This window comes from Echinops telfairi, unplaced genomic scaffold (genome assembly GCF_000313985.2).
Source record: "Echinops telfairi isolate 266 unplaced genomic scaffold, ASM31398v2 ScPeMD7_443;HRSCAF=831, whole genome shotgun sequence".
NCBI classification, from domain to species: Eukaryota; Metazoa; Chordata; class Mammalia; order Afrosoricida; family Tenrecidae; genus Echinops; species Echinops telfairi.
This window is the reverse complement of record NW_022104341.1, coordinates 64,088,203-64,099,032: the sequence shown is the minus strand read 5'-3', so window position 1 is coordinate 64,099,032 and position 10,830 is coordinate 64,088,203. Positions and strand designations below refer to the sequence as shown.

The 10,830-nt window shown below is 39.6% G+C and overlaps 1 protein-coding gene across 2 annotated transcripts in view; it reads right to left on the bottom strand.

Annotated features, from left to right (window-relative positions):
* Window positions 1-6,370, bottom strand: part of TM2D1 (TM2 domain containing 1) — a 49,200-nt gene extending 42,830 nt beyond the window's left edge. For both annotated transcript variants that reach the window (XM_004699382.2, XM_045292050.1), the window contains exons 1-2: window positions 6,196-6,370; window positions 4,780-4,853 (exon numbers count right to left, since the gene is read on the bottom strand). In XM_004699382.2, coding sequence (XP_004699439.1) covers window positions 4,780-4,853; window positions 6,196-6,362 — 241 coding nt within the window. In that variant the 5' untranslated portion in view covers window positions 6,363-6,370. The remainder of the gene's footprint in view (window positions 1-4,779; window positions 4,854-6,195) is intronic.
* Between the last annotated feature and the right edge of the window lie 4,460 nt (window positions 6,371-10,830).

The following is a 10,830-nucleotide window of genomic DNA, read 5'->3' as shown; positions in this document are numbered from 1 at the left end:
AGGACAATGAATGTACAAATGTGCTTTACACAATTGATGGATGTATGGATTGTGATAAGAGTTGTATGAGCCCCTAATAAAATGATTTTTTTTTAAGTATTTAAGGGTATGGGACCCATGTGTTTGTCCTTATGTATACAAATATCTGTGTATGTTTGTACACAGAGACAGAGGGAAAGGCAGGCGGGGGCATATAAAAGGAGACAAAGATAAAAATACTGATAAAATGTTAACAACTAGTACATCTGGGTAGAGTAAATATACGTTCATTCTATTCATCTTACTCTTGCAGTGTTTTCTGCAGACTGGGAAGTATCTCCAAGTAAACAGTTACTCTGGCACGCTCTGCCTCTAGGGGCTCGGAACAGCTAACTCACTAAAGGTGGATGGTTAGGGTCACTTGGGCCTGGGTATCCACATCTGAAAAACACAGTTATTGAAAACTCTGTGAGTTTGAATCAACTCCGCGGCAACAAGGAACTGGTTTCCAGCACGATAATAAAAATGAGGTGTGTTCAGTTTGTGAAAATTGGAATTACACTTTTATGTATTTTTCTGTATGTGGGAGCCTCAAAACATTTGTGGAAAAATAGAATTGAAAGACTTTGGAATTTTCCCATAACTTGACACCACCCTTGTGTATGGCATACATCAATTAAAAAGTTGAAAAAATAAGACCTTTTGCCAAAAGACCACAAGAGAATTTTCTAGGATTAAGTCTAAATATTTTTATACTGTATTTATAGAAAATGTTTTAAACATTTTTGCATATATGCCTATATAACACAGAAAGAACATGTTGAAGGCAAGGATATATGTCTTTTTTTTGTCTTCTTATATATCTCATCCTTACACTCTTACACAATTTCTATAAGTAATGTATATGTCAACTGACAACGGACTGAAATGGACCGGTTTTAAATGACATCAGTATCTTAGTTGAATTTCCTTTGCTTTTGGTCCCAATTCCCTGCCACTTACCCACAACACTGCCCACTTTCGAAATATCACTCTCGTTCATCCTTGCCCAAAAAGTAGAGTTCAAGAAAATGAAACCTAGCTTGCCGACTCTGCGACAGACCCTCATGTCCTCAGTGACAAAGAGAGGAAGAGTAATTTTGGCTGGAGATCATACCACATATCTTCACAGCTGTAATACTTTCCAAAGGTCATTTTGGCATCCCTCTATGATCGGGAATAAGTGACTCACCAAGATCCCGTCACTAGTTCAGTGTGTTGTCAGCGGGAAAAGCTGAAAAGGTATCGCGACAGAGGGACAGAGCCTTGTGGGAGTTGTATTAACAGTAAAGCCTACCCCAGCTCTTGGGTTGCCCACCTTTGTACAGCACCTTTGTGTCGTCTTATGCAGAAGCCTTGTCTCACATTTGTCTCAGAATTTTCCCATCCCATCCCTACCCCAAATCAGGATGATTTAGTCATTTATTTATTCATCTACCGATTTTTCCACCAGGCAGATGTCTTTACATTGTACTGAGACTGATTAATTCTCTCTAAACAAATAAACCTATCACAATAAAGCCTTCCTTTATTCTGTCGCCCTCCCCTCACCTAGGAATCCGTCCTCTGGCAGACCCTGATTCGTGCCAAGGAATCCTCATGCCCTTTACACTTCCTAGTCAACTGACCCCTTAACTGAGTTTGTGTATCCTTAAAACTTATTCTTCAGTTATCCTTGAGTGTACTCACATTTTCCTTTCATATAAAAAGGTTTGGCTTTTAGACTGCCTCCAGTCGCCTACTTTGACATTAGACAGCTGCGTGACAACTATGTTCACAGGTTTCCATTATCTCTTATATGAATGGTTGAAATCTGACCAAACTTGATCCTTTGTGGCAATTTTTCCCAGTTTTCAGAAAGCACTATACAAAAGACTTTTAACATAAAAGCAGGCAAATCAGGATATATTTATTAAATAAAAAAAAGAGAAGGTCCTTTCATTTAGTTTAATTAAGCTTATCAGAAACCAAACCTACTTCCTTCAAGGTGAGACTGATGTCAAATTGCCCCTGGGGTTCATGGGCTGTAAATCATTTATGGAAGCAGCTGCCATGTCTTTCTATTGCAGAGTGCCTGCTGGGTTCCAACCAACCGATCAGTAGCTGTTGGGTGCTTGAACCACAGCACCAAAAGGGCTCCTTTAATTACACTTAATACATACAAAATATAGATGTATAGCTATTAATTAATATCTGTTATATAAACTGTTTATATGGGAAATTTACTATTTCTGAGTGGTAGTAAAGTCTGTAAATTATAAAATTTTAACAACTTCTTATTAACATATAGCCTTCTAAATGGCTAAAACAAAAAATAGTGTTTTAGTTATATCTGGCATTACATTCATTTTAGAAGAGAAGCTCACCCAAATCAACACGTTATCTGGTATCAAAATGACCCACCAAGAGGATACCGCTGCATACTTAAAATCCTTACATTATTTTCACATTAGGATGTACTTACGAATATTTCACATGAACATAATAGAAAAGGACCAGTTTCCCAATGTACCTTATTACATTAATAGTCTCTTTTAATGACTCTTCAAGAGCAGTTAAAATAAATAACATCTTTGTATAACCTAGCTTGGTAAATAAAGGGTCATCAAAATGGCAATACAGACTAATTCCAAGGGATAATGAACATACACACTCCCCACCCCACCCCCAGAGGGACAAACAACAGAAAAGTTGGTGGAGACACCAAATGGTGTAAAATATGAAAATAATAATTTATAATTCACCAAGAGATCAAAAGAGTAGGAGGGTGAGGGAGGGAGGGAAAAAAGAGGACCTGCTACTGGGGGCTCAATTAGAAAGAAAAATGTTTTGAAAAGGATGATGGCAACATATGTACAAATGTGTTTGATACAACCAATGTATAGATTGTTGTAAGAGTTTTAAGAGCCCCCAATAAAATGATTTTAAAAATACAAACTCTGCAATTAATTTGAGGAAGACTATTTTATTTTTATTTTATTGGGGTCTCATACAGCTCTTATCAAAACCCATATATACATACATTGTGTCAAGCATATTTGTAGATATGTTGCCATCATCATTCTCAAAACATTCTTTCTACTTGAGCCCTTGATATCAGCTCCTTTTCCCCGCTCCCTCCCTCATGAACCCTTGATAATTTAGAAAGTTTCCCCCGCCCAAGTCTTACACTGACAGCTGTCACCCTTCACCCACTTTTCTGTTGTCTATCCCCTAAGAAGAGGTTATATGTAAATCATTGTGATCGGGCCCCCTTTTCTCCCACCTTCCCCTTACCCTCCTGGTATCTCTATTGTCATTATTAGTCCTGAGAGGTTTATCTTTCCTGGATTCCCTGTGTTTCGAGCACTTACTTGTAGTAGTGTACATGATCTGGTCTAGTCAGATTTGTAAGGTAGAATTGAGGGCATGAGTAGAGGGAGGAAGCATTAAAGAACTTAAGGAAAGTTGTATGTTTCATTGGTGCTATACTGTACCGACTGGCTCGTCTCCTCCCTGCGACCTTTCTGTAAGGGGATGTCCAATTGTCTACAGATAGGCTTTCACATTGATTCTTTTGACCTGGGTCTTTGATGTCTGATACCTAATCACATCGACACCTCATGATCACACAGGCTGGTGTGTTTCTTCCATATGGGCTTTGTTGCTTCTCAGCTAGATGGTCGCTTGTTTATCTTCAAGCCTTTGAGACCCCAGACACTATATCTTTTGATAGCTGAGCACTATCAGCTTTCTTCACATTTGTTTATGCACCCATTTTGTCTTCAGAGATTGTGTTGGGAAGGTGAGCATCACAGAATGCCAGATTATTAGAACAAACTTCTGTATTGTTATATAAATATATTTACATATATACATGCCTGTATTTAGACCTCTATGTTCTTTGCCTCCTGCTTCTTTTCTCTATTTCCTTTTACTTTCCACTTGTTCCACTATCATGTTTGGCCTTCATTTGGATTTCAGTAATTCCTCTTGTCACTAATCATTGCCCTTGATTAAGCCCCACCAGGCATCCTATGCCCTTCTCTCCCTTGATTTTAGACCACTTGTTGTTCCCTTGTCCCTGGGTTGGTCGACACCCCTCCTTCCTTTCTCCCACCTCCCCCTCACCAGTGTCCCCCAAGTACCCACCAGTCCCATTGTTTTCTTCTCTGAATTGTTTATCCCATCTATCTTATCCAGATAGACATGCAGAGACAATAATAAGCGCAAAAACAAGACAAAGCCAAACAACAAAGGAAGACAAAACAAAATAACAACAAAAAGGGAAAGCCTATAAATCAGTGGTGCTCAACCTATGGGTCGCAACCCCTTTGGGGTAGTAAAATTAGTTATGAAGTAGTAACAAAAATAATTTTATGGTTGGGGGGTCACCACAACGAGTCATGGCATTAGGAAAGTTGAGAACCACTGCTATAAATAGTTCCAGGTCTGTTTTTTGACCTTTAGGAGTGTTTTGCAGTCGAGTCTGATAGGGTACCACTCTCTGGTCCCAAAGGAGAAAGACTTTTAAAAATTAAATAGAGTAGAGCTTGAAAAATTCATGGAGAAATGGAATGAAAAGATTAATAACCTCCCCCAACACCAAAACTTCTCAAGCCCTCTTTTATTGACAACTCCTGGTCAGTTCTCCATATTTAAGTTGTTATATAAATGAGAAAATAATTGAGAAAAAGTATTTATTATTTTAGTGATCACTCATTGACACATGAAATAGCTTGTTTTAAGCAATATTGTTAAAGATGCTTCTGGAAGTCTTACCATGAGCTGTGTAGTTTGTACAGTTAACTGGCTCTTGTGTGGCATCATTTATTATTGGTCCTTTACATATATATGTAAGAAAAGTTAAGGAAATATGAACTATATTTTAACACAAAACATCTTGTCTTAAGCTATTATAAACTCATGTTTATATTCACATGTAAAAAGAGGCTACTTGTCCAAGTCAACGAGCACAGTCAAAAATACATCTTTAGTGTGCCTAAGCTTTAACTTATGGGAAAGGCTTACTAAGTTAGAGAAGCCCTGGTGGCTTCCACTACTAACCTCTGGGCAGTTTGAACCTGTCAGTCGCTGCACAGGAAAAAGACCTGCCTTCTGTTGCAGTAAAGATTAGTCTCCAGAATCCCCTGGGGCAATCAGTCCTACCCTATCCTAAAAGATAGTTATGAGTCTGAATCAACTGGATAGGAATGGATTTGATTTTCATTCTGCCCAATTAGTTTCTTAGAATTACCCTGGCATGTTTTGTGTGTGAAGAGAAAGACACAGCTGATAGGTCAGTGAGTCTTAAGCTTCAAGCACTACAGTATTCAGCAAGTTAGAGTTTTGCTACGGTGAAAATGCAATGCACATAATCCCGAGATCATTTCTTAATCTTAAAACATTCTCCCATAGAATTCCTAAATCTCTGGTGAATTGCATGTTTTCTGTTCTAGAATTAATGTAAAATCATTTCTAATTTTGCACAAGAATCGCTATTTTCACTTGAATATAGTTCCCACTGCATTTCGTTCCTGCCTTTATCAGAGCTACGTGACAACGGGCAGATCCTGATCAGTGTAGCCACTTCGGCTTCATTTTCTCTAAAAACAAATAGTGAACAGATTTAGCATGGTTATAAATGCTTTACCTGTATTAGCTCATTTAAACACAACAGTGCTTTAAACTGGTTATCGTTGAATACTGTTCAAATCGTTTGTCCAAGGTTACAAAATGAGGAAGAAATTCAACCCCTGCAAATCTGGCATGTCACGGACTTTGAGGATTACATGGAAAATTAATGATTAACACACTTTGGCTACGTCAATATTATTTCCTTGCCTTCCCCCAAATCAGCAAACATTTTTAGGCCTGGGTGTGTGCAATCTTTGTACTAATGATGCTTAGAACAGGACCTGGCATTCCCAGAAAGCATTTGTTTGTTGAACAGCTAAAACCACCGATAAAAACAGGTGTTCAAGAAAAGGACCAGTAAAATCCTGAGGAAGTCACTCGAGGTGCCTTCCGCCTCTTTCACCACGCAAAGCCCCACATCCCGGGGTTCCTCGGTCATTAGCGGCCACAGTTCACCTTCAGGTTAGCCTTTGCCCGGGTTGAAGTCCGAGACCCACAAGTGACCCTAACCTGCCTTCCCCGGAGCCCGCACTCCATGGAGAGGCTACCAACAGAGGATATTGTCCCATTTTGAGGTCCTCGCACTTAAGCGTCTCTTCGCTCCCGGCGGCAGCGGTGGCTGCGGCGCTCCAGGATCCAGTGGTAAATACCACGAACCACAGCAATCCCCGAAACTGGACGGCTGAAGACTCCGGTGAAACAGGTCCAGCGGGCCAGGGGGCCGCCATACTGGGAAACGCTGTCCCGCCCCCTCGCAACTTCCGGTTCCGCTTTCTTCCCGGAAGTGGGCGGGGAAAGGACGCCAGGAGCCGGCGGTGGGGGGGTTCTTAAAGGGACCTGGTCCACCACCTAGGAAGCCGCACCTGCCAGTGAAATCACCTAGAAACTTACTTTTAAGAAAATGCAAGCTTCCGCCTTCCCCTCCCCTTTCCTCCCTCCGCAGGAGGGGCGGATCTATCCCGTGACCTTTGGGAAGGTCTCCGGGCAAGGTTGATTTTTCGGAGAGGGCAGGAAAAGGCCCTCTCTTTCCACTCAATTTTCCTTTAGGCTTCTCCGTTCTACCCAAGTGCCTGGGTGCCTTGCGTTGAGATAAACACAGTGTTTTTTACGCTTCTCCGTTAGTCCTGACGGGGTTTGAGTTTATAGATAAGAATCTGGCTCAGCCCCCAATAAAATGTTTGTTTTTTTTAAAGAATCTGGATCGAAGACCTGATTTTTGCCCTTGGTTGCTGTGACTGAAGATGGGATTGAAATCCCAAGTCGCTGATTCTAGAAGCTGTGACCTTGATGAAGGTGACAGAATGGCCCCTGGTTCCCTAGATCGCTCAGGTGGCACAGTGGGTTTTGCCTCCATAAAGATTCAGTCCGAGAAACCCTAAGGAACAATTCAGTGCTACAGACTCAAAATGGCTCGGAATGGACTCGGCGGTGATTTGCTTTGCTGGTTTTGATTCGGTGGCTGGTGCGCCGTGGTTAACCTCTTAGCTTGCTAACAGAAATCCCAGCAGTTAAGCCCACCAAAAAACGGACGCATCGGCCGACGTAGGGGCAGGTCTGCTCTGACCTCCAGTGCTCTTGTGAGTTGGACTTGACGCGGGCAGTGGAGGTGGTTGATTTTAGTGTTGCCGTAGAGCAGGGGTTCTCCACCTTCCTCATGCCGCCACCCTTTCATACAGTTCCGCATGTGGTGGTGGTCCCCCCAACCATAAAATTATTTTCGTTGCTACCTCATCTCTGTAATTTTGCTACTGTTATGAATCGTCATGTAAGTATCTGATATGCAGGATGTATTTTCATTGTAACAAATTGAACAAAATTAAACAATTAAAGCATAGTGATTAATCACAAAATAATATGTAGTTATATATTGTGAAATATGTATGTGTTTTCCTATGGTCTTAGGAGACTCCTGGTATACTTAGTTCTTTTATCAATGCCATGATTCAAAAATGCCAACTCATCTTCAGTTTTCCTTATTCATTCTCCAGTTCTTACATGCATATTGTGAAAGTACCATGAAACTATGGCTTAGGTCAGATGCTCCTTAGTTCTCAAAATGCAATCTCTGCTTTTTTCAGACTATAAAGAGGTCTTTTGCAGCAAATACAATCAATACCGGTTGTCTTTTGATTTCTTGACTACTGCTTGCATGGGTGTTGGTTGCAGATCCAAGTAAAATGAAATCTTTGATAACTTCACTCTGTTGTCCATTTATTATGATACTTTTTATTGGCCCAGTTGTGATAACTTTTATCTTAAGCTGTCATCCATACTGAAGACTGTAGTCTTTATCATCATCAGTAAGTACTTCAAGTTCTCTACAATTTTCACAAGCCAAGTTGTATCATTTGCATACTACAGGTGATTAAGGGTCTTCCTCCAGTCCTGATGTGTTTTTCATTAACCCAGCTTCTTGGATTGTTTGGTCAGTGTTTTAGTCCAGGTAGACTAGAGAAACAAATCCATAGAAACTCTTATATGCTTAAGAGAGAGTTTTATATAAAGGGTAATTGTACATTAAGAAAGCATCCCAGTCCAGTCCAAGCCCATAAGTTCAATATTAGCCCATATGTCTGATACCAATCTATAAAGTCCTCTTCAGACTCATGAAACACAAGCAATGATTCCGAATATGGTATGATCAGAGGCCAGTGGGTAGAAACTCTTTGGATCCAGTGGCATTATAAGCATCTCAACACTGCCAGGGGTCTCCGCATGACTTCTCCAGTTCCCAGGGCTGCATCAGGGTAGGTCCATGTGGCTTCTCCTCAGGGATGTCTTGCCAGAAATAAGCAGAGAGAGAGTCTTTTCTACTCATAGGAGAAAATCCTATGAGTTCCCAGAATTCTCAGGAGAAGGCCATACCCACACAGAGGCCTCATTGGCAATGATTCAATTGACAGACTAGACTCCACCCCTTCACTCTCAATCCTCTCAAATCCCAAATTGACACCAGATTATGTAACTACCACAGTTAGCATACAGATTGAATAAATATGGTGAAAGGATAAAACTCTAATACTCTAAACTCTAAAACTCCTGACTTTAAAGCACAGCATATCCTTTATTCTCCCCAGATTACTTGTTATTGGTCTATGTACAGGTAATACCAGAGCACAATTAAGTGTTCTATTATTACTGTTCTTTACAGTGTTGTTCAAATTTTGTTATGATCCACACACCTTTAATGCATTTGCACAGTGCATAGGACACTAATGTACATCTTTCTGGTATTCTCTGCTTTTAGCCAAGATTCATCTGACATCAACAATGGTATTCCTCTATCCACATCCTCTTCAGAATCTGCTTGAAATTTGCTCATCCTGTCAATATACTGCTGCAACCATTTTTGAATTATCCTCAGTGAAAGTTTACTTGTGTGTGATACTGATGGTATTGTTTAAATGTTTTTGTGTTCTGGTGGATTATATTTCTTTGGAGTGGACACAAATATAGCTGTCTTCCAAATTTCTTGCCATAAATAAGTGGTCCCACCCCCAAAGGGGTACTGTGCCCCTTATTTACATTATTAGCAAGCTACCAATCACGTTAGAGGATCTCAGGCACCTCACATTTGCATAGTCCTACAAAATCATTTGAAGAACTACCTTAAATAATTCGCGACACTGCCCCATAGTTTTCCAATTACCTCACATGCATGCAAAAGCTGGATTGATAAAGGAGACTAAAGAATAATTGATATCTTTGAATTATAATGCTGATGAAGAATATTAAATATACCATAGGCTTCCAGAATATGAACAAGTCTGTCTTAGAAATACAGCCAGAAAGCTCCTAGGAAGCTAGGATGGTGAGACTTAGTTTCACATTCTTCAGACCTGTTATCAGAAGGAACCTATCCCTAGAGGAGGACAGTGAAAAAAAAGGATGATCCTCATGGAGACGGATTGACAAAGTGGCGGCAACAATGGGGCCAAACAGCAATGACTGTGAGGATGGTGCAGGACTGGGCAGTGTTTCCTTCTGTAGTGTATGAGGTCCTTATGAGTCACAACCTACCCAAAAGCATCTAACAACAATAATAACGTATGTACTAGTTACTGAGTAGGAAAAATACTTTGGTTCCAATATTCTAAAAATTAAAATATATATATATATATATATATTCCAAATATCAAAGCTATGAAAACCATAATTTCTGCCTACCATTATAATTTATACAAATAAAATAATATCCAGGTCAAACTAGAGCAACAGAGATTTACAAGGGAAAATCAAAACGTATTAATACTAGGGATCCAGTGTATATATGCATGTGTTTATTTCAAGAAAAACATGTTTGGACATGTTTCTGCCATCCATGAGTGGCTGCAGATAGTTCTATCAGTAATATACTTGCCTTAATCTTATTAGGATGCCTTCAGATAAAAAGATAGCTTTTTTTTTAACCATATAAAAACTATTTTGAAAAAAAAAAATAATAAAAATAAATAAAAATAAAAAAAATAAAAACTATTTTGAAATCAGACCTATTATAAAAATTTAAACAACACTAAAGTGGGCATTTACCATTTGTCTAGTTTGTTGGCTGTAGTGACACACGTGTTCCTGTGATGCTAGAAGCCATGTCACCAATAGTTCAAATACTAGCAGGGCAACCTCACATGCACAGATTTCAGCGGAGCTTCCAGACTGTGACCAAACAATGAAGAAGACATAAACTGCCACTTCTGCAGAATTAGCTACTAGCAGTGTTATGGGTAGCAGTGGGACGGTGTCAGAGCTAGTGCCCCACGAGACCCAAAATACAACCTCGAGTTTATCCAGTCTGAATCTGTAGAACATACTTGATGCACTGAGCACTAAGGACAAGACCGTGGATGACATCAAGAACATCATACATATGAAACCGAAAGATCATTAAAAAGGAAAGAAAGAAAAGATCAAAGTGGATGTCAGAAGAGACCCTGAAAGTTTCTCTTAATTGTAGAGTCACTGAAGCAAATGGAAGGAATTATGAAGTCAAGGAGCTAAAGATAGAAAAATTAAAGGGTATCTAGAGAAGACAAAGTAAACTATAAAGAAATATGCAAACACTCGGAGTAAGAAAAACAACAAAAAAGAAAGATTATACTCAGCAAATTTTATACTGTAAGATTTGAAGAAAAAATTCAAGAATTGAGTTGCAATTTTGAAAGATTCTATGGGCAAAATATTCAATAATTTAGGAAGTAT